The sequence below is a fragment of the Aegilops tauschii genome, chromosome 6 (genome assembly GCF_002575655.3).
Source record: "Aegilops tauschii subsp. strangulata cultivar AL8/78 chromosome 6, Aet v6.0, whole genome shotgun sequence".
Lineage (NCBI taxonomy): Eukaryota > Viridiplantae > Streptophyta > Magnoliopsida > Poales > Poaceae > Aegilops > Aegilops tauschii.
Window position 1 is genome coordinate 83,789,345 of NC_053040.3, and position 24,146 is coordinate 83,813,490.

Consider the following 24,146-nt stretch of genomic DNA (forward strand, 5'->3'; position numbering starts at 1 on the left):
CAATGTAATGTCTGGCGCGAACTGCTAGTTTAAATTATGTCGTATGTGTTATCGGATCTGTTCTTTCTCACCTTCCACGGTACCGTAATGCTAAAGATTCTCTAAGCTCTTGTGGACCCGATAAGGCCAGGATATGAGAGAATTTTTTTCTGTGAGCGTATGGATGGTTGGAACTTTTTTTTTGTTCACATATGAGAAAACGCAGGGAACAATGTTTTTTTCCTTTAAAAAAATTCCAAATTTCAGGTTGGTTGAAGACTTGAAGTCTTTCCTATTCTAGTCCAAAGGTTCTTTCTTTTTTTCATTCGTGAAAACAGAAAATGTTTTTCTTCTCTTTACAAAAAATCAAATTTCAAGTTGTTGAAGACTTGAAGTCTTCCTATTTTTAGTCCAAAAAGGAGGATCTTCCTATTTTTCTTTCGCATTGCAGTGTCAAAGCATTGGAATTCCCTCGATTTTGCTCTTGCAAAATTTGTGCACTTATCAGCGAAGTGCTTAGGATTTTCTTTGTACAAAATGCGCCATGTGAGGTTGAACCATTGACGTTAGAGGTCAGCGCAGAAGGGCTCGAACCGGATGTGAATAGGTTGTCGACGGAGCAGTGGGCCATGGTGGAGAAGGACGACCTCGCTGTACAAGTCAATGGCGCCGGCACTATGGAGAAGGAGGAGATCATGACCCCAAGAGCAGATCAAGGGAAAATAAGGGAAAATTCACCGCCTATGTGGCAATGTACAATCATCACTAAAATGGAAAAATGAATGGGGTGATTTGTGCCACAAATTTGCTTAATTTGCGTTAAAATGTGGGAAAAACTGTTAAATGGGTTAATTTCTATCACAAACATGAAACTAAAGGTAAAAATAAAATTCACTCTTTTCTACTATGTTAAAATATCTACCTCTAAGGGCATCTGGCATCTCCAACGGTGGACCCCTAAAACGGACATGATATTTGTCCGTAGACCGATCCGGATGGTTTCAGAACATGGGGATAGGAGTCAGTCATCCAACTTATATCTCAAATGTCCGTTTCTATTAACTTAATAGGAAAAAGGAAATAGTTTAGCAACTTTCAACCGTGGCTAGCAACCTTCTGCCAAAGCACTTGGCAACCTTCAGCCAAAGCACTAAACCATCTGCCATTGAAGCACAAAAAGTTTTAGCAACCTTCCGCCAAAGCTAGTAATATTTGGCTAGTAACCACCTTGAAGCACTTGAAGCTTCAAATAGTTTAGCACCTTCCGCCAAAGTTAGTGCTGGTGACCGTGTGATTAATGACTTCCGTTAGACTATCCACAGTGGAAGTAACATAGATAGTAACATCACACATATCTAGGTAAAATAGGTGATGTGGCAAGTAATAAATGAAGAAAGAGAGACATGGGGTAACATAGCTAGTTACTACTAGGATGAGTAACATCACACATATCAAAGCAAGACGAGTCTATAGCCTAATAAATGAAGTGTTGCATGTTACCATACATATGTTACTCCCCACTATAGAGGTAGTAATATAGAGTAGTAACATGTCTTAAATATGCTCAGAACCGGTAGCAGCATTTGGCCAAACGCCAAACTAATCATCTTCCGGACAAAGAGGAGAGAGAGGCACGGGGTGGCTTTTGATTGGCCAGGCCGATGTCCAGACTCCTGCAAAACTCCTTATTTGCTTCTGGTTTGCGGGATTTCGAACAGATGGACCGGTTTGCGGGCAGACGCGTGACGACGTTGGATGGCAAAGTGCGTATGAAAAGCTCTGTTCGGACACTTGCAGACGATCTGGGATTCCGATTTGGAGATGCTCTAAAGCCGTTCTCACTTTCAACATGAAACATGGCTTGTCAATATAGTATTTTTAGTCTTTTATACCTTCACCATAGCTACAAAATCTTGCATGGCAAACATCTCCTCCCATGTAAGAGCATCTACAGTTGGGCGCCTCAAAACCCCCTCAGACGATCGGATGGACGACCCGATCACTGGACGGTAAAAAAAATGATCCGGATGGGCGCCACAAACGCCCGGGCTGACCGGCAACCCTCGTACCCAGCTCAAATCTGGGGCAGATATGGGGAAGCCCAGGCGCGTCCGCCACGTCGAACTAACATGCGAGCCCCACAAGAAAACACTTTGAGATCCCGACGGTCCGGAGCTCGTCTTCTTTGACGGACCGATGATGTCGCTTGTCGGCGCTCTGGCGCGCCGCGCAAGGCCCCTAGCCCGGCTATTTCAGGTGGACGCCGGCACCGAAACCCTACCTATCCACATTTCCTCTCCTCCCTTCTACCGCTGCTACTTTCCAATTGCCGTCCACGTCCACATTTCACTGCCCCGCCACCACCACAATCAAGTGTCCACGCCACACGCTGACGAGTTAGGAGCTACCCTTATCTAATGCCGAAGCACCGACCACAACCCCATGAGCAGATCCAGGCAACGCGCGAAGCCCGAACCGCTGCGTGGCTACCTCCGGACACGGTGGATCCGAAGAAGGAGGAGGAGGATGAGGAGGACGTAGAGTAGGAGGAGGACGCGGGCGAAGCACGATCTATTTGCGGAGCAACATGCAATCCTCGATTCCCTTCAGTCGGAGGCGAAGGCGAAGGCCAACCGCCGTATCCACCAGGCGGAGCAGGAAGCGGGCGTCGATGACACACTTTCCTATATGGATGAGTAGGAGGAACCGGAGCCCTCCTACGCGCCCATAACTCGGCGCCCGACACGGAGAGTGTGGCATCTCCAACGACGAAGCATAGTTAGGCTAGTGTGATTTGCATAGTACATAGGATTTTTTTTGCGTGCTTTGTATGGATTTAAAGGATGAAATATGAGGTACTCGGATGAAGGGGAGAAAGTATGAGGTGTGACCGATTACTGCGTGCGGACGCGTCCGGTTGCGCCCACGAGTGTTGAGGGGTCAGATTTGGTGTCACGGTTGTAGATGCTCAAACCTCCAAACCGTTCTAGAGCTTTTTCTCCATGTATGCATTGCTATATACAACAAAAGAATAAAAGAGAAGAGAGTACTGCTATAAATTGGGAAAATCAGATTCTGAGCTCGGACTCAGCTGATCCCGATATCTATACCGCCCACTTGCCTAGGGATGAGCGCCATCAGTTGTATTTCTTTTTTAGAGAAAAGGCATACGCCCGACTTTATAAATAAAGCCATAAGGCAGGTAGCAACAGCATCACAGATAAGTATCAAACACACCCAAGCCCCGACAGAGAATAAAGTCAGGTACATGGCTCCCTCACCAGCACATGGCATGCAGGCCGGAAAAGAAAGATCCAACTAAAGCAAAAGCATCCGGCCCAAAAAAGCAATTAAGCATCCTGCTCTTGTCTGCATAACTGAGACGCGACGCATTCATCTAGGAATTGGATTGGCATGCCACGCATTGATTGTAACGGCACGAGTACTGTTGATCCGGACCAGGCCTACGCCCCACGGCTCAGGCCTATACCTGAGCCGTCCCACGCCGGCAGCTGCCCGAACGGCAACCAGAAACCCCTGTCAATAAATGCTTCTCCCAGCTCCCCTCCCCACCCACACCAAGCAAATCCACTCGCTTGTGCCCCATCCAGCCACCATGAACGCGTCTTCTCCCTCCGCACTTCCCGTCCCCGAAGACTTCCTTCCCCCTCTCATCAGTCATCATATGCCCTGTGTACGGCGATGAGATCGTCACCAATGTAGCAAGGAGCGGCGAGCACGCTGGTCAACTCATACTCTTCACGCTCAGCGTGAAGATTTGTTGTGCTCCAAGCGCTGGATGCAGACATGCAGTCAAGATCGAACAACGAGCAGTTGACTGCAGAAGAGTATGAGTTGGATTCAGGAGCAGTTGACGGGACCTGAATCACTTAAAAAAAAATCAAACAGGGGTTAAAACCGGTTTTTGTTCATATCTGATTCTGCTTCTCTTTGTCTGATGCCGCTCCTGAAGATTTCCCAGTGGTGCCACTCCTGCCACTGCCACTGAAGATGGCGCCATTGCTACTCGCCCATGCTTCAATTTTTTTTGAATCAGCACGGCTGAGTGTGGAGGCACAAAACGGGGCTGCCAGCCTTCCGCTCTTGTACTGTCCAGCATGTCCTTTACCACGGTGCTACGTACGCCCCATGCCACTGAAGCTCATTTACTTTTGCTCGGGAATTTGAAATTTGAACGTGTGACGTGCTCGCAAACAGGATCAGTAGATGGAGGCATGTTGGACAAGTGTCTACATGTGAAGATCAAAGCTAACACACAATAATCTTACCAGAATCTTTCGCAATACCAGTATGCTTACACCCATGGTGCCAAAGCAACCAACAGGTTCAAGAAAGCAGTTTCATTCATAATTTAAGGAAACATCATATTACAGAAGATCCACATTTTCTTTTACATCAGGATAGGCGTCACTACTACTCTCGAAATTGAGGAACAAGCGTGGGGCAACGTTCTCATAAACACACCAGAAAATCCTCAGAACTAGTTCAATGCAATTACATAATTTTTAGTCTTCATTTATCAGCAACACCCAGAGGCCTTGTGCATGTGGTATGCCGGTGCCCTTCCATACAGCAATTCTTGCATCTGCCGGGCTTTCGTGGTTTCTTTGGGCATCCCCTCTTTCAGGGCATGTAGTACGTTTGTGCCCTTCGCGCCGGCATATACTGCAAAACCTGGTTCGCCTACTAAGTCCCTCATATGGTACCTTTTCTTTGCTAGTTGTTGGTCTTCGAACCCCCCTCTGCTTATCCGGCGCTGTTAGCCCATGAAGACTATTCACACTAACAGTGTTACTCGTGCTAATGCATTTCTCGGCACCATCGCCACACACATACGCTATCTCACCATTTGCCAGGCAATGTACCAGGAGTTAAGCCAGCCATTCGGTCCTTGAAACCCAAGCCGTCCCTCTTCTCGCCGAAAGGTGCACCAGTCAGCAGCAGGGCCTCCAGACCCGTATACATGTGACCGAACGCTGTCGCGCTCGCATCACCCATCCTCGCCACCTCCATGGCTTTCAAGTAAAGCTTCGAGTGCCTACACGTAAAGGATAAGTTAACCGAGTTGTCCCTCTGATACTGTGCTAGATGTTCCGGCAGTATGTCCCTCGCGTCCTTTGTCCACCGTTTCAGTATATCTGTATATGCTTGGCAGGGATCTCTTCAACGTGAAGCATTTCCATCACCTGTGTTTTTGCACGAACAAAAAATAAAAAAGCAATCAGTTATCTTGGTCCGGGGACATACTTTCCTACCATCAGTACATAATCTGCTGCGGAAGTTTACCTGAGAACATGGCTGCACAACATCCCAGTGCGCTGAAACTGACCACATTCGCATGTAAACTCCGATTGATCATCATTTATGTTCACTTCATACTCAGCCCTGCTCCATTTTTTTTTCTTTTTGCTGCATTGTTGTGGACCGTTACATATTTCCTCATCTTCTCTATTTCGGTGATATTGTAGGCAGTGGCTTCAATCAGTAGTCGCCCGAACTCTTCAAACATTGCTCTCGTGTATATCCTACTTGCATGCCGTTCTATTGCCAAATTAGTTCTCCTCACTGCTCCACCCTGTCATACAATTGAACATTTTTCCTGATTTTAGCACTACTCAAAAATGACATAACACTTACTCGACCTAGAAGGAAAATAAATGCTTCCAGTCTTCTAACTGAAAAAATTCAGTAACTAATTACTTACAATCATTGTCCTCTTCTCCTCATAGCTTTCCTCTCGCTCTCGATCGAACTGCAGCCTCATGTATTGCCTCACAAACACGTGCATTGGACTCGCTGGTGGCATGTAGGTCTTTAGCATGTGATTGGCACTTTCGCTGCGTTGAATGCTTGTCATTTTGGCGCAGAAAACTCCCTTGAAGCACCGCTTATCCCACTTTAATCTGATCTCATACAACTGTGTCATGCTGGTATGTTTCCTCAAGTTGTATTTATCTAAGAAAATACCCCACGCTGCCTCAAACTCATCTATGATTAACATGTGGTTCACAACCTTGTGGAACTCAGCCTGAAAAATCAGATTTTTTCTTCAGGACATGCCATTTGCATCACCTGTTTCCATGGCTCTGCTCTGGTCTGCAAAAATAAAAGTCGTCATCAAGGCATGAAGTGTGAGTTCTTTGACAAACACAAAGGGTTTTTTGCTGTCTATGACTTACCTGTCAGAATAGTCCTTGGAGCAGGGCCTCCCATCATTTCCAGGAATTCCGAGAACACCCATTCGAAACTCACTTCTAGTTCGTCCCTCATTCAGACACCAGCAAAAATTATTCTCTGAAAATGATTGTTGACCCCAACAAATAGTCCAAAAGGCATATTGTAGAGGTTTGTCCAGTAAGTGGTGTCGAAAGTTACGACGTCCCAAATAATCTGTACTGCATTCTGCTGCTCCCATTTGTCCACATGAGGTTCTTCACTTTGCTACTCTTTTCTACAAGAACTTTATATGTAAACCTGGGGTCACCATTAACAATGTTTGCAAACACCTCCAAGGTCTTCCGAACATCATCCTCCGCCTGCTCACGGCTTATGTTCCCGCAAATGTTGCTCATAGTCCTTTTTTTAAATGGCACCTTCTCGACTGATCTGAAAAAACTATTACCAACATTCACATTATTCTCCCTCAACTGCTTTATCAAATCCTTAGTGTACACATCCATGTGCTTGTGGGAGGGCCAGTGCACTTTTTCGCCCATAGTCAACGACATGGAGTGGTTGTGGCTCTCACGGTGCTCTATAAGTACCAACTGTTATCCGCAACGTGTAGCAATCGAATCAAGGCTAGACACTCGCACCTGCAAGATCTGCTATTCTCCGTCTCTGGCTTGCCCATGTTGTCCACACAAAACGCACATTCAGAACACCTACCAAAACTCTGAAACATAAAACTATACGAAATTCAGAACTCACCGAACATCCGCAGACGATTTCCTGCATGCATTTAGTTCTCTCTGCATTCAACCGGCTCTTGCCATATCTAATACCAAAGCCAATTTCCCACGAGTACAGATTGTAGAAGTCGTATCGTATGCTTCGCCCAATGAATCAAAACTCAATCCTAGTTCAGGTCTTATTACACTTTTTGTTGGTTCCTCCACATATTTCCGAATTGACTGCTCCATAGCACTCATTCGGGATGGACATGGAGTCCGGTCTGGTGGCGCACTACCAGGTCTTAATCTGCATTTCAGAAAGAAAAAAAAGACGTTTACTCAGTTTTGATACGCATAGCTGTTTTCTGTTCACACCGGCCACCAAATTATTCAACACCTAGGTTATGGTCATTCACTAACTAATGTGCTTTCTCTATCATTTTTCTCTCCAATGCAAATGGTCCGCAATCGACCATTTTGACCAAGAACTCAAATTGTAAATACTACCACGATTTTCTTTGTTTTCATACCTTTTTGTCCATCCAGGGGCCTGGGGATTTACTCTGTCAGTAGACAGCGCAGACCTCGCGGGGGACATCTCCTGTCGTCGGCGAACGCCAGCTCGCGCAGCATCGTTTCCGTCGCCGCTGATATGCTAACCACAATCAGAGCCAGCATCAGAATCCGCCTGTACCGCCGCTCCTGCTCCTCCATTCGCCAGCAAAGCCAGAGGCACCGGATCCGGCTGCTCATGGCTGTCCGTGAATTCCTCAAGCAGGGGAAACCTTTCAAAATAGGGTGTGAGCATTGGCGGCCATTTTGACAGCCAGTCGGCATGCAATCTACTACCGGTACTAATTTTTTTCGGATCCAAAATATTTTACCTGTCAACAGCATGAGGAGGAACTCCATGCCTGCATCACCCAGCTCCAGCCATCGACGAGATAGCGTCACCTAAAGGAACACCCTAGCCGGTTGTCACAGATGGGTGCGGCGGCCGGAGGGGAGGGTGTTTGGGTCGTGCTGCGGCCGCCACTCGAACTATTACTGCGGGTGTGGGGGTGGTTGGGCGGCAAGGGTTTCCAGAACGAACGACACGCAAAGTAACGGACAGACGGCTCAGCTTTTCGCCCGACGTCCTGTTCCTCTCTATCTGATCCATGGATCGGAAAAAACAATAACGTCCTGGTCCACGGACCAGCCCCCGACTGCAGCCCTGCCGTCCCAAGGGCCCACCTCCTTGCATTCTTCCTCGTCGCCAATTTTCCACGGACCGCGACTGACACGCCAGACCCCCTTTTTCCGAATCCCGAGCGTTGAACTGAAGGCCAAGATATCGAGAGCAGCTGGGCTCGGGCTCCAAATCGCCCCTTCCCGCTCGTTCTATGCTTCTATTCCTGGCTCTCCTCTCTAGATATCCATGCATACCGCAACAATGTGGATGTTGTCTTGCCAAGAATCCAACTAAATGCACACCAAAAGGTCGCTTCGTTTTCTTGCATGATGCATTGTTTCCCTCTTATATATTGTAGAAGTGCATGCTCTGGTCAATGCAACCCAAATACCGATCTGATGAAAGAGACTACGCAATACATTTATACGTCAACATATATAAAACAAAGCGGCATAAATTTCAAGTGTATTATTTTTTGTTTGTGGCGCGATGAAGATGTATTCTAGAGGACCAGCAAAGTGTTTCCAATGTGCCATTAAATTTCTTTCAAGGAAACAATTTTTTTTCTCTAGCAGAATTATTTATCACTGAAACCACATTGGTTTAAAACAAAAGCAACTATTCCTTCCAAAGAAACTATAATATGGTGCTTCGTTGTGATGATGGTCGTGCTTCTTTCTCATTGTGAGCATCGTCACGTGGTGAGTGACATCAATAAGGAGTGGCATGGACGGAGCCAGGCTGACAACGATGCACCATTAGCCAAGGTCCTCGTTGACAACAAAGTAGATCAGCTGAGGATGTCAGGCATGGTTTCATGGAGCCAGATCCGCGAGCTCCCGTTGCTTGATGATCCTCCCTGATGCATGTTGAGCATACAAGTTAAGATTGCATCACGTCCATCTACTAAGGGGACGACGTCCCGACGTGGCGGATCATGGAGTATACCCTTTTGTGACTTGTAACTAATAGATTTTATTGACCAAATCAGTGGTCAATTATTTTGATGAAACACATGCGAGACTTATAATATGTGTATATCTATGTGATATATAATTTATGCAGCTCACTAGTAGGAACCGCCTAAACAACTCAAGTATTCCAATCGGTTCTTCAGCCGAATAGTCTAAACCCCCGAGATAGATGTTATTGGAGACTGTGTAGAAACCGGCCATGGTATTATGAGTATTAGCGACCGCTGGCTAGATATGGTAAGTGAGACCGCCCAGAAGCTGTGTAGCAAACCGCCTCTAAAGTCGTGTTCTCTCTACTAGTGCTTCATCCTTAGAATTTGTCACTTAAGTTTGCATGAGTGCTTAATGTACAAAGAAAGGCAAAGTATAATAATATAATGTTGTATAATAGGATGAGGAAAATAGAATAGGATTAACTATGATGAGTTTGTCTTTAGCCATGGAGTGCAAGCACAAAGAAAAATAAATATGTCAATCAGGTACTCCTTCCGTTCCAATAGACTTGGCCAAACTTAAAAATGTTTGACTTAGGGCGTATCTATAACTTCAAGAATTTTGGAAGAGAGGGAATAGGAAAGGAAAACCAAATTAATGATATATGATTCATATGAATGTGTTGAAATAGACTTCTCACCAATCTCTTCTCAAAGATTGTAGTGTCACTTCTTGCAGATCACGGAGGCAAAGTAATTACAGCCTGTTGATTCAGTTTGTCAATGACTTCATCGAGAATATCACACACGACAAGTGGGTGGTTCTTCTTCAATTGCTCAAATCCCTCGGTTCTTTTTATGTCTCGCAGCCTCTCAAAGTCTCTTGCCATATACTTGAGACAGCAATCCTTGAGCCGTTGACAATTGTACCACTCAGCCAGATCCAAAGTGAAGCCCACCGTCTTGACATCCAGCTCCTTGCTCAGCTTGCTCTCGCACATCAGTTTCAGTCTTTCTACCGCATATCGATCAGCTGCGACGAGCAAATGCCGTGCCATGTTTGTCGCCTCTTCCGTGGTCTCCTCCATGAATGCCGGCAGGGAGTCCTTGTACATGTAGTGCAGCAGGGCCTCGAAAACCTTATCATCCATACCCTTGATGCAGATGCTGCTCTACCTGCTTTCCATCATGGAGCCGCATAGTTGTGCGCGGAAGACCGGTGACCGCGCACTGAGCAGGCACGCATGCACCTTGAAACTCTTGGACGAACCGATGTTGACAGTGAGGTCTGCCTTGAGGCCGCTCTCTAGAAGATCGCTGAGATCTATGCTCAAGTTGGAGGGCGGCACGGTGATGTTACCGCTATCTTCGTCCTCACGGATGACTTTGTAGACTTCAACGGTGCACTTGATCACGAGGCAGTCATCCTTGAGGCACCCGGACGTGGCCAAATCGGCTTTGCTAACAAAGCTGCTGGTGCCCAAACCCTTACCGCCGAACAAGAACTTACATGATGTTTTGCCAAAAATAAATTTGTTGGTCGATGGCATTTCAGGATCCTGGAGGCAGAAGGAGTAGGACGCCCTGACCTCACCCTCGCCGGGGCTTATCAGCTTGAGGAACACAGACGTGAACTGCTCATCAACCCTCGGGACGCGGCCGTTTGGGTAGTAGGCGATGGCCCGGTCGTGGCCGCCGGCGCGGAAGGTCTCGGACGTGAGGATGGTGTTGCTTCCTGTGACCAGGGAGTGGCCGACGACCTTGAACAGATGCTCGCCGGTGTGGACGACCACCGTTGACGAGGTCTTGCTGGTTATCGTGGTGGCCTCCGCCGCCGATGCCGGCATGATCAAGAGCAAGAGCTTCCCAGAAAAAGAAATCGAGGAGCATATCAATCTTCACTTTTTTTTTAAGGAACCGATCTCCACGAATTGATCTCCACTTTTTTTTCCTTTTGTAGGGAATCGATCTCCATAGATCTTGGTGGTTTCGTACTGGGCCCGGGATACAACAGCCCAACACGGCCTAGGTCCCAGGCAGAAAGGGCCCAGTCAGCGTGCACGCACGGACGCATCGCACGACGCACGGAGCTACCGCTCGGACGCCGGCGCCGCGTCTCTGCGACCTACTAGCAGCCTAGTTGTCGACGTCCGCGTCTCTGCCGCTCCCGGCCAGTCCCGCGCCCCTGCCTCCCTTGCCAGCCGCCGTTTCGTCTCGCGCCAGATGCCGTGCTGCTCAGTTTGATCGTGATGTCTACTTTGAAGGCTTCACGAACTGATGTCTACTTTGAAGGCTCATGTAATCACTACACATTACAAACTTTTGAGCTAAAAACTAATTAATGGTTCATATGCTGTGATGAGAACATAAATATTGTAGTGATCCAACAACAATCATATCATGTCAATTATACCTTTAGAATCATTATGCACGTCAAACATCATTGTCGACCCTTTTTTTGTATAAGTCACTCTTATTTTCTTGCTCCACCCCTATATCTGCCTCCCCAATCCAAGCTCGGCACCACCATCAATGGCACATCCCAATCCCCTAACCAACCCGCACCCACACTTCGAATTTGGAAGACACAACAATGCAGTTTTGCTAGAACCTCTATGCTTCCCAGGATCTCTACCATACCGCACATCTTTTGTAAGAACGACCAAAAACATCAAACAGATCATCCATACAGCTGCAACAACTGCTGTGAAAACAAACCAGATTTCGTTATGCTATGTGGCAATCATTCCACCAGTGGCATTGCTAGGCCCTCCTCGAGGAAGCTACTTGCTTCTCCAATTTCAGAAAAACAATACAGTGAGCAAATATGTCATGCCGAAATGCAGCAATATGATCTAATAACTCAATCAAGCAGGTCGCCATGCCCCACGTCCATCATCGATTGGCCACTCCCTCCATAGTTGTTTCACTTGGAGATACCACCTATTGTAGATGCATTGTTCCATTACCTTCTTTCCAACAAGAAATAAACATATCCATAATAGCAACAGCCTAAATCAAAGTTATGGATCTAATGGTTGTATTGGAAAAGTTGAAGTTAAAAAAACTTCTCTCCCTTATAAAGTGTTAGGATTGTAATTAACATACACCATCGCCATTATCATCACCCCAAGCTGTTCAAGATGTGCTTCTGAAGAGCACGATAAAGTGAAATATTATTTGCCGTATGCATTGCTGACATTGCTTCTAAAGAGCACAATAAAGCGCAAACACAAAACCAACAGAAACCAGTTTATGACTGGAATGCATATATTGGCCATAAAATTTCAAGACGTATTAACAATTTTGAGGCGAGGAATGCAACCAATGGACTGATTTAGGTATTGAAATATAGCAATTGTCATTGTTCTACTGGCAATCAGTGCAACTAAATTAGCAAGAAAGAAAATAAGCCAGAAAGCATTCCCTGCATAGAGAATACATCATAATAAGTCAGAGTAAATAACCCTGGTGTAATTCATGATACAAGCCAATTAAAAAGAGAAAACCCAATGTATGTAATCACAAATAAAATATTCACAATAGCATAGGGGAGAACCTCTAATGGGGCTCATTAAGAAGAAAATAGCAGCACTAGTTACATATATTCAGGCACATCCAACTTACTTGGAATTGATGAAAATAAGATATGTTAAAGAATTCAGACGACTTTCGGTTTGCAATGAGGAAAACATCTTGTCCTACACATGCCAGGACAACGGAAGTAAGAACAAGAAGAACCAAGGAAATTGCTTCACACACGACAGTCTCCGGACGACCTACAAACGATGCTCCCTCCCCAACAGCGCTCTTGCGAGCATGCTCGCTGTTGGCATTGCGACGGCGTCGGTGTGCAGGCATCGTGTGTATAGCAGCGCCGAAGAACCAATGCAACAAGTAAAACATCTTAGTCTAGAGAGAGAAGCCGAGGAAGCACTAAGCTGCTGTGGCCTCAATGATGGGTTAGCTGTTGATCATCTAGCGTTTGAATTACAACATGTTATCTACAATATTTGGTCTCAGACCCAGCAGAGTGGCAAAGATTGGAATCCGGAGAATTTCAGTGTTCTAAACAAGACTGAAATAAAAAAAAAGCATGTATCTGCCTGTAGACATTTAAAGTTCGTTTCATCAGTAGCAGGGGTGCAAGCTGCAGCCCGCTTCGTTCAACGAAACTCATCCATCAGTTCAAAATTTGCTCAACATCTGCCTAGAATTAACACTACATTTGTACTATGTTATTGTCCGCTAGTCCGCGACGCTTGCATCCTTAATCCGTAGCGATTGAGCTAGCTAATGAAGGTCGTTTAGCTTGGAGTACCACATACTAGTCAGTTTTGTGCTGCCTTTTGATCCCTAACCTGTGACGCGAAGGCTTTCTGGAGCTGCTGCCGAAGCAGTGCTCTGAACTGTCGGGCAGCAGCCAGGCTCACATCCAGCTTCGCCTTCTTGGCCATGAGGTCGGCCTTCCTGGCTTCCGCGGTCCCGATCCCGGCGTCGTCCGAGCGCAACCCGCCGCTCTGCAGCTCCTGCAGGGCTGCCTGCAGTTGAGACACAGAGGCCTTGAGCCTCTGCACTTCCTGACGAGCTCCCGCCTCGAACTGCTGCGACATCGCCCGGAACTCCTCCATCTCCTTCCTCTTGGACTCGTAGAAGCGGTCCCACTCCTCCGCCTTCCGCTGCGCCTCCTCGATCTCGCCGTTGGTCGAGCTGATGTCGCGGGCGACGGCGAGGCGGCGCGCGTTGGCGGCGTCGATGCCGGCGCGGGCGGCGAGGGCGCGGGAGGCGAGGTCCGCGGCGCGGCGCTCGAGGAGGAGGCGGCGGCCCTCGAGGCGGCGGGCGGCGGCGACCTTGGCGGCGAGGAGGCGGGACTTGGCGGCCTGGATCTCCTTCTCGGCTTGGAGGCGGGTCATGCAGTGGTTGCGCGCGTCCTCCATCTGCCGGACGCGCTCCTCGAAAGCAGACGACAGCTCCATCACGCAGCCGGCGCGGCGGCGGTCGCCGCCGGCGAGCCCGAGTTGGTTCGGGAGGTGAGATTCGCTACAGGGAAAGGGGCAAACGGTTTGGGGAATCAGGAAGAGGCGGCCTCCATCGCGGACGCAGCTTCAGTGACTTTGCGAGGTCAAGTCACTCACGCGGACGCAGCTTAAGTGGCCTTGCCTCCAATATCAGCCACTCATTCTACATCCAACGCTCAGGATTCACGCAAGCACTTAATATTCAGTGTACAATCTGTAGCATATCACTGAAATTTTGAAAACACTGAAAATATGAACGAAATAACGTTGAAATTCGCAAGCATTTGGCATTCATACAACTCAATAGCATTACACCGAAATTTTCAAGCACTTGACATTGACAGTGTAAATTGTAAAGCATATCATTCGAACTCTTCTTCTTTTTTCATGGCATATCATTTGAACTCTTCTTCTTTTTTCATGATATATCATTCGAATTCTGTGGCAACAAGCACTGCCAATGAGCAATCATCCAATTATGTTACGTAATAGGCCATTTCATTCAAACACTTAGTCCACAAAATACTATAGTTAGCCCCTAAATACTGCAAAAACATATAGTTTTCTTTAAAAAAACTATAGTTAACGCCCGAAGTGCCATGTAACCAGGCTCCCCCGCTAGAGTTCCTCCCCAGCTCCACCCCTGTCGCCACCGGCTGTCCCAGCCCCTCTAGGGCCCCGCCCGCCGGTCACGCGTGCCTGGTCCCGCCCCCTCTACCTTCTCCCGGCCCCGCCCTTGCGCCGCCTCCCCAAGAGGTGGCCGGGACGGGGCGCGTCCCTCCCCTAGGCCCAAAGATGATGAAGTGTTATGTACTCGACATTTGCATGACACCACTAGAGGAATAACAACACAACATATCATCAAAACATTAAATGGTATTCAACTTCACATGATTACTAGCAACAGGACTTCTCACATGTCCTCGAGAACTAATGGATCTACTCACAAGACATCATATGGATCATGATTAGTGGGTATAAATATTTGATAAACAATCTTCACATAAATATTTTTCATCAATAAATATCATATGCATCAACTACAAGATGTAATCAACACATGCAAGTACTCCTAGTAAAAAGTCAATGGGAGGTCTAATACAATGATTGAACAAAAGGGATGAACTAGGGTTTGGAGATGAGATAGTGCTGGTGAAGATGTTGATGAAGATGATGATCCCAATGATGAACGAAGTGTTGGTGATGATGATGACTTCGATTTCCCCCTCCCGAAGAAAAGTTTCCTCGGGAGAATCACTCTGTCGGAGAGCAAAAGTTTTTTGCTTAGTTTCCACCTCAGAGACGATGACATAAAGTCTTGAAGATTTTATGTGATTTTTTCGAGGGTAAATGGGATTTTATGACCAAAGTGGAAACACCTTGCGGTCGTGGTGGAGACGCAGCCGGTGAAGAGCACCTCGGCCTCCCCGTATAGGAAGTAGGCTTGTAGTAGCGAGACGAGTGTGGCGGGTGGCCTTGCAGCACGAGGCGGGCGGTGTTGGGGCAGATGGGGGTTGCTGGCGGCTGTGGTTCCTCTAGTACCTGAGGCGGCGAAGAAAGCCCACAAACACCAGCAAGAACTCCTCCGAAAGCCGGCGAGGGGCGGGGGATTTGTGTCGATGTTGCGGGGCTATTGTGCAGCCAGAAAAATGGGCGGTGGCTATGGCGGGGGGCGGGGGGGGGGGGGGGGGGGAGGTGCATGCTGCATAGGGAAGGGGCTATGTTCCACCGACGCGCAAGTCAGGTGGAGGACAAAGAGAGCGCCCGCATGCATTCGTGTGCTGTCCATTTCGACACAAATGCGACCCAAATTTGGGCTAAAAATGGGTTGACGGCGAACGAAAAATGTACGCCCATCCGTTTGCGGTCGCGTGTTGGGCTGCCATTTGTGTCCATTTCACCCCAAATGGACGCGGCCGGACCAAATAGGGTCACCCGTTGAAATTGGCCTAAGGATATTGCTTTGAGACCAGTTCTGCTACATGTCATCTGCAGGAGATGGTCTCACCGTCGGGGCTGTACGACCCGGTCGTACAGGAATTTTTATGCATGTGGCAATTGGAGGTGGGTTCACCCAACTCCTGTGTGGCTGAAACTTTGAAAGGCGGGGTTAGTACAAATTCATGGATGCCTTTCAATAAATAAAATTTATTCAGAAAGAAAAAAAGCATGTTTCAAACATAAATTAATATGGATAGGAAAGAATATACTTTAGACATAAATTCTACTCCTTTTAATCCAAAATAAGTGTCACACTTTTGAACTAAGGTTAAATATACGTCTAGTTCAAAACTGCTACAGTTATTATGGATTGAAGGGAGTACTAGATGAGTAAAATATTAAGTTCAAGCTTAAAATTTATTCAAAGTGTATAGTTCGCATTAAAGTATGAGGGTCAGGGCATCTGCAACTATCTTCACCAAACCGAATGCCCACAAATATCCAAGGACACTCAGATGTGTTGGGGAGAGGATTTGACTCATTTGAGCCCTTGGATCAAAGGAGAGAACCAACATCTACTGAGGAAGCTTGGGGAGAGCTCTTATAAATACCTCTCAAATCCAAGCTGTCGCTGTCAAATCCATCATTATTTACAATACGATGGCTTCCTGACTGTCTAGTATAACAAGTTTTCTCGGCTCCGACGAGTGACGGGCGATGACGGCAGGCACGGTTGACTGCTTTAGTCGTCGTTGGATGGTCTATGAATATGGGAGTAATTTTTATCATGTCTGATATTCGATGAACTGTCATGATTGAAGATGGATATATCAAAAGTTTCTTGAAAAAAAGTATGTACATCAAGTAAAATATTATTGATCACGAAAAAGGTCAAGATACCGGGATGTAGCACACATATATGAGGAGAGGGAGTAAGCTTGTATGTAAAGAACCAACTTTTATATTTAATCACCACACACTGTATTATACTAGTTGTAGTCTTGTAAAATAAACACTCTTACCAGAAAATAAGATACAAGCCATGGAAGATGCTTTAAAGTAGTGCGTCAAGGACATTCACACAGCCCAATTAGACAAACCAAATTCATGACACACCAGTAAATACATAGAGATCAAGCTGGTATGTGCTTCTGCTTTCAAGATGTATTGTCACTTGATTCATGTCGATATGACATGACTAAGTTGCCAGTAAGGCAATAACTTGTCCAAGAATATCGAATGCGGCCTGTGGGTGGTTTCGCGTTAGTTGAGCAAACCCCTCGCTGTTTATGATTTCTTGTAATCTCTTGCTGTTTCTTGTCATATACCTGAGACAACAATCCTTGAGCTGCTGACAATGGTATTGCTCTGCAAGATCCAAGGTGAAACCCACCGTGTTGATATCCAGCGCCTTGCTCAGCCTGCTCTCGCATATCAGCTTTAGCCTTTCCATTGCGTAACGATCGGCCGCGATAAGCAAATGTTGCGCCATGTTTGTGGTCTCCTCCGTTGTCTCGTCCATAGACTCCGGCAGACGATCATTGTACACGTAATGCAGCAGGATCTCGAAAACCTTGGCATCCACGTCCTCGATGCGGATGCTGCTTTCTCTGCTCTCCATCATGGCGCCGCACAGCTGGGCTCGGAAGACGGGCGATCGCGCAGCGAGCACGCACGCGTGCACCTTGAATCTCTTGAACCAACCAATCTTGACGGTCAGGTCCGCCTTGAGCCCGCTGTCTAGAAGATTAGCCAGATCTTTGCTTAGGTCTGCGGGCGGCACGATGACGCCGTCGTTATCATCGCCCTCCTGTCGGTCGTCCATCAGTCTTGGGACCTCGACGGTGCACTTGATCACTAGGCAGCCATCGTCGAGGCACCCGGACAAATCGGCTTTACTCACAAAATTGCTCCTACCCCAGGCCGAATTTGTGGATGAGAACTTCTGGGATCCGCTTTGGTATATGTGCTTTTCCCCTGTCGCCGGCGCAGCGGGGTCCTGGAGACAGAAGGAATAGCAGACCGTGATCTCATCCTCGCCGGCGTTCACCAGCTTAAGGAAAATCGAACTGAACTGATCGTCGACGACCCTAGCGTCGCCGTTCGGGTAGTACAGGATAGCCCAGTCGTGGTCAGCAACGCGGAAAGTGTCGGAAGTGAGCGTAATCTTGCCCGTGATCGTGGAGTGGCCGATGACCTTGAACAGGTGCTCGCCGGCGTGAATTACCACCGCCGAGGAGGACTTGGTAACCATGGCGGCCGGCCGGCGGACTTGTAGCGTAGAGGTTTCGAGAAACAAAATCGATCTAAACGAATCGATGGGCAGGCACAGAGCCACGTACGTACAACGAATCGAAGTTTTTAACTGCGCCCATATTTATCGGAGATTTACCCGGATACTAGTACTACTTGATTGGCATGGGTGTGTTTCTGGCGCCGGTCTCCTTGGTAATCACAAACGTGAGGGCAACAGAACGGGCCGGGGGGGACAGACATGTTTCCTCGAAACAGGTTTTCGCCCCGCTTTATAAATAAAGCAACAACCAACACAATACACTTATTATGGATTGAAACGAGACATCAAGAGGTTCCCGGCAAAAGCGAGACATCAAGAGGTTCCCTCTGGTTAGGGTTTTTTTTGCTCTCAGAGGCGATTTCCGCCGCCGTTGAGATCGACCTTGTTCCCTCCCGCCGATCGGTCCGCGAGGCGCGGCTGGGGCTCCAGTCCCTGTCGCCCTTCTCCTGGAAGATTGGCTCGGGTTAGGGCACCTCCGGAGGTTTGGAAGCCCGACGATTCACATCTGCGGGCTAGGGTTTGACACATGGCGGCGAAGACGGGACATGGATCCTCATCAGCGTCGGAGATAGAGAAGATGATGGCGGAGCTTGGGCTGCGCGAGGATGACATGGATGACGTCGTGGTCGATGAGGGATCGATTCCTCAGGACGCGGCTCGATGGATGGCGGTGGCTAGGGTTCATATTGATAAACCCTGTTGGAAATATGCCCTAGAGGCAATAATAAAATGGCTATTATTATATTTCCTTGTTCATGATAATTGTCTATTGTTCATGCTATAATTGTGTTATCCGGAAATCGTAATACATGTTTGAATACATAGACCACAACATGTCCCTAGTGAGCCTCTAGTTGACTAGCTCGTTGATCAATAGATGGTTACGGTTTCCTGACCATAGACATTGGATGTCATTGATAACGGGATCACATCATTAGGAGAATGATGTGATGGACAAGACCCAATCCTAAGCATAGCACAAGATCGTGTAGTTCGTCTGCTAAAGCTTTTCTAATGTCAAGTATCTTTTCCTTAGACCATGAGATTGTGCAACTCCCGGATACTGTAGGAATGCTTTGGGTGTGGCAAACGTCACAACGTAACTGGGTGGCTATAAATGTGCACTAAGGGTATCTCCGAAAGTGTCTGTTGGGTTGGCACGAATCGAGACTGGGATTTGTCACTCCGTATGACAGAGAGGTATCTCTGGGCCCACTCGGTAATGCATCATCATAATGAGCTCAATGTGTCTAAGCAGTTAGTCACGGGATCATGCATTACGGAACGAGTAAAGTGACTTGCCGGTAACGAGATTGAATGAGGTATTGGGATACCGACGATCGAATCTCGGGCAAGTAACGTACCGATTGACAAAGGGAATTGTATACGGGATCGATTGAATCCTCGACATTGTGGTTCATCCGATGAGATCATTGTGGAACATGTGGCAGCCAACATGGGTATCCAGATCCCGCTGTTGGTTATTGGCCGGAGAGATGTCTCCGTCATGTCTGCATGATCCCCGAACCCGTAGGGTCTACACACTTAAGGTTCGATGACGCTAGGGTTATAGGGAAATTTTGTACGTGGTTACCGAATGTTGTTCGGAGTCCCGGATAAGATCCCGGACAACACGAGGAGTTCCGGAATGGTCCGGAGGTGAAGATTTATATATGGGAAGTCATCATACGGTCATCGGAAGTATTCGGGGGTTTGCCGGTATTGTACCGGGACCACCGAAGGGGTTCCGGGGGTCCACCGGGAGGGTCCACCTGCCCCGGAGGGCCCTATGGGCTGAATATGGAGGGGAATCCGCCCCTAGGTGGGCTGGGCGCCAAAACCCCCTAGGGCCCATGCGCCTAGGGTTTGGGGGAAACCCTGAAGGGGGCGCCCCCTTGGCTTGGGGGGCAAGCCTTCCCCCTTGGCCGCCGCCCCCCCTCTAGATCCATCTGGAGGGGGCCGGCCCCCCTCTCCCATGCCCCTATAAATAGAGGGGAGGTGGGAGGGCAGCCGCACCACATCCAAGGCGCAACCCTCCCCCTCTCCAACACCTCCTCCTCCTTCCGCGGTGCTTGGCGAAGCCCTGCCGGAGTACCACGCTGCTCCAACACCACCACGCCGTCGTGCTGCTGCTGGAGTTGTCTTCCCAACCTCTCCCTCTCTCCTTGCTGGATCAAGGCGTGGGAGACGTCACCGGGCTGCACGTGTGTTGAACGCGGAGGCGCCGTTGTTCGGCGCTTAAATCGAAATCAACCGCGATCTGAATTGCTACGAGTACGGCTCCTTCATCCGCGTTCTTCTAACGCTTCCGCATCGCGATCTTCAAGGGTATGAAGATGCACTCCCCTCTTGATACGTCTCCAACGTATCTATAATTTTTGATTGCTCCATGCTATATTATCTTCTGTTTTGGACATTATTGGGCTTTATTATTCACTTTTATATTATTTTTGGGACTAACCTATTAACCGGAGGCCCATCCCAGAATTGCTGTTTTTTGCCTATTTCAGAGTTTCGCAGAAAAAGAATATCAAATGGAGTCCAAATGGAATGAAACCTTCGGGAACGTGATTTTTGGAACGAACATGATCCAGGAGACTTGGACCCTACGTCAAGAAATAAAGGAGGAAGCCACGAGGTAGGGGGCGCGCCTACCCCCCCAGGCGCGCCCTCCACCCTCGTGGGCCCCCTGTTGCTCCACCGACGTACTCCTTCCTCCTATATATACCTACGTACCCCCAAACGATCAGATACGGAGCCAAAAACCTAATTCCACCGCCGCAACCTTCTGTACCCACGAGATCCCATCTTGGGGCCTGTTCCGGAGCTCCGCCGGAGGGGGCATCGATCACGGAGGGCTTCTACATCAACACCATAGCCTCTCCGATGAAGTGTGAGTAGTTTACCTCAGACCTTCGGGTCCATAGTTATTAGCTAGATGGCTTCTTCTCTCTTTTTGGATCTCAATACAATGTTCTCCCCCTCTCTCGTGGAGATCTATTCGATATAATCTTCTTTTGCGGTGTGTTTGTTGAGAGTGATGAATTGTGGGTTTATGATCAAGTTTATCTATGAACAATATTTGAATCTTCTGAATTCTTTTATGTATGATTGGTTATCTTTGCAAGTCTCTTTGAATTATCAGTTTGGTTTGGCCTACTAGATTGATCTTTCTTGCAATGGGAGAAGTGCTTAGATTTGGGTTCAATCTTGCGGTGTCCTTTCCCAGTGACAGTAGGGGCAGCAAGGCACATATTGTATTGTTGCCATCGAGGATAACAAGATGTTTTTTTTATCATATTGCATGAATTTATCCCTCTACATCATGTCATCTTGCTTAAGGCGTTACTCTGTTCTTATGAACTTAATACTCTAGATGCATGCTGGATAGCGGTCGATGTGTGGAGTAATAGTAGTAGATGCAGGCAGGAGTCGGTCTACTTGTCTCGGACGTGATGCCTATATACATGATCATACCTAGATATTCTCATAACTATGCTCAATTCTGTCAATTGCTCAAAAGTAATTTGTTCACCCACCGTAAAATACTTATGCTCTTGAGAGAAGCCACTAGTGAAACCTATGGCCCCTGGGTCTATCTTCATCATATTAATCTTCCAACACTTAGTTATTTCCGTTGCTTTTTACTTTGCCTTTATTTTACTTTGCATCTTTATCATAAAAATACCAAAAATATTATCCTATCATATCTATCAGATCTCACTCTTGTAAGTGACCGTGTAGGGATTGACAACCCCTTATCGCGTTGGTTGCGAGGATTTATTTGTTTTGTGTAGGTGCGAGGGACTCGCGTGTAGCCTCCTACTGGATTGATACCTTGGTTCTCAAAAACTGAGGCAAATACTTATGCTACTTTGCTGCATTACCCTTTCCTCTGCAAGGGAAAACCAACGCAGTGCTCAAGAGGTAGCAAGAAGGATTTCTGGCGCCGTTGCCGGGGAGGTCTACGCAAAAGTCAACATACCAAGTACTCATCACAAACCCTTATCTCCCGCATTACATTATTTGCCATTTGCCTCTCTTTTTCCTCTTCCCCACTTCACCCTTGCCGTTTTATTCGCCCTCTCTTTTTCCGTTCGCCTCTTTTTCGCTTGCTTTTTGTTTGCTCGTGTGTTGGATTGCTTGTTTGTCACGATGGCTCAAGATAATACCAAATTATGTGACTTCACCAATACCAACAATAATGATTTCCTTAGCACTCCGATTGCTCCTCTTACCGATACTGAATCTTGTGAAATCAATGCTGCTTTGTTGAATCTTGTCATGAAAGATCAATTTGCCGGCCTTCCTAGTGAAGATGCCGCTACTCATCTAAATAGCTTCGTTGATTTGTGTGATATGCAAAAGAATAAAGATGTGGACAATGATATTGTTAAATTGAAGCTATTTCCTTTTTCGCTTAGAGATCGTGCTAAAGCTTGGTTTTCGTCTTTGCCTAAAAATAGTATGATTCTTGGAATAAGTGCAAAGATGCTTTTATCAAGTATTTTTCTCCCGCTAAGATTATCTCTCTTAGAAACGATATCATGAATTTTAAGCAACTTGATCATGAACATGTTGCACAAGCTTGGGAGAGGATGAAATTAATGATACGTAATTGCCCTACTCATGGTTTGAATTTGTGGATGATTATACAATTTTTTTATACCGGATTGAATTTTGCTTCTAGAAATCTTTTAGATTCGGCCGCGGGAGGCACTTTTATGGAAATCACTTTAGGAGAAACTACTAAAATCCTCGATAATATTATGGTTAATTATTCTCAATGGCACACTGAAAGATCTACTAATAAAAAAGTGCATGCGATAGAAGAAATTAATGTTTTGAGTGGAAAGATGGACGAACTTATGAAATTATTTGCTAGTAAGAGTGTTTCTTCTGATCCTAATGATATGCCTTTGTCTACTTTGATTGAGAATAATAATGAATCTATGGATGTGAATTTTGTTGGTAGGAATAATTTTGGTAACAACGCGTATAGAGGAAACTTTAATCCTAGGCCTTATCCTAGCAATTCCTCTAATAATTATGGTAATTCCTACAACAATTCTTATGGAAATTTTAATATGATGCCCTCTGAATTTGAGACTAGTGTTAAAGAGTTTATGAATTCGCAAAAGGATTTCAATGCTTTGCTTGAAGAGAAATTGCTTAAAGTTGATGAATTGGCTAGGAATGTTGATAGAATTTCTCTTGATGTTGATTCTTTAAAACTTAGATCTATTCCTCCTAAGCATGATATCAATGAGTCTCTCAAAGCCATGAGAATTTCCATTGATGAGTGCAAAGAAAGAACCGCTAGGATACGTGCTAAGAAAGATTGCTTCATGAAAGCGTGTTCTTCAAATTTCTATGAAAATAAAGATGAAGATCTAAAAGTTATTGATGTGTCCCCTATTAAATCTTTGTTTTGAAATATGAATCTTGATAATGATGGGACTGAATATGATCCACCTTTGCCTAAAAGGCGTTCTAGAAATTCGGAGTTTTTAGATCTTGATGCTAAAATTGACAAAAGTGGGATTGAAGAAATCAAAACTGTAGATGTTAATAAAACCACTATTTTGGATTTCAAGGAATTTAATTATGATAATTGCTCTTTGATAGATTGTATTTCCTTGTTGCAATCCGTGCTAAATTCTCCTCATGCTTATAGTCAAAATAAAGCTTTTACCAAACAAATCGTTGATGCCTTGATGCAATCTTATGAAGAAAAGCTTGAGTTGGAAGTCTCTATCCCTAGAAAACTTTATGATGAGTGGGAACCTACTATTAAAATTAAGATTAAAGATCATGAATGCTATGCTTTGTGTGATTTGGGTGCTAGTGTTTCCACGATTCCAAAAACTTTGTGTGATTTGCTAGGTTTCCGTGATTTTGATGATTGCTCTTTAAA

At 46.5% G+C, this 24,146-nt stretch overlaps 3 protein-coding genes and 1 long non-coding RNA gene across 6 annotated transcripts; all 4 read right to left on the reverse strand.

Moving 5' to 3' along the window:
• Positions 1-4,325: 4,325 nt before the first annotated feature.
• On the reverse strand, positions 4,326-8,015 carry LOC109733035 (uncharacterized). The gene is made up of 7 exons (XR_012187239.1): positions 7,778-8,015; positions 7,424-7,678; positions 6,931-7,200; positions 6,180-6,840; positions 5,705-6,096; positions 5,287-5,575; positions 4,326-5,186 (listed from the first exon to the last, which is right to left on the reverse strand). It is a non-coding gene; the product is annotated as an uncharacterized lncRNA (long non-coding RNA).
• A 1,699-nt stretch (positions 8,016-9,714) lies between these two features.
• Positions 9,715-10,821, reverse strand: LOC109732993 (BTB/POZ and MATH domain-containing protein 1-like). The gene is made up of 2 exons (XM_020292200.2): positions 10,192-10,821; positions 9,715-10,113 (listed from the first exon to the last, which is right to left on the reverse strand). The coding sequence occupies exons 1-2, from the start codon at positions 10,819-10,821 to the stop codon at positions 9,715-9,717; spliced, it is 1,029 nt and encodes a 342-aa protein (XP_020147789.2).
• A 785-nt stretch (positions 10,822-11,606) lies between these two features.
• LOC109733017 (uncharacterized) lies at positions 11,607-14,082 on the reverse strand. Of its 3 annotated transcripts, none has more exons than XM_040391990.2 (2): positions 13,336-14,082; positions 11,607-11,917 (listed from the first exon to the last, which is right to left on the reverse strand). In XM_040391990.2, the coding sequence occupies exons 1-2, from the start codon at positions 13,948-13,950 to the stop codon at positions 11,870-11,872; spliced, it is 663 nt and encodes a 220-aa protein (XP_040247924.1). In that variant the 5' UTR covers positions 13,951-14,082; the 3' UTR covers positions 11,607-11,869. The 3 variants fall into 3 exon arrangements, with proteins under 3 accessions (XP_040247924.1, XP_040247925.1, XP_020147808.1); XM_040391991.2 differs by lacking the exon at positions 11,607-11,917 and adding an exon at positions 11,947-12,401; XM_020292219.3 differs by lacking the exon at positions 11,607-11,917 and having other exon boundaries at positions 12,469-14,082.
• Positions 14,083-17,131: 3,049 nt separating this feature from the next.
• On the reverse strand, positions 17,132-18,187 carry LOC109732995 (BTB/POZ and MATH domain-containing protein 2-like). Its single transcript, XM_020292202.1, has one exon. The coding sequence runs from the start codon at positions 18,185-18,187 to the stop codon at positions 17,132-17,134; it is 1,056 nt and encodes a 351-aa protein (XP_020147791.1).
• Between the last annotated feature and the right edge of the window lie 5,959 nt (positions 18,188-24,146).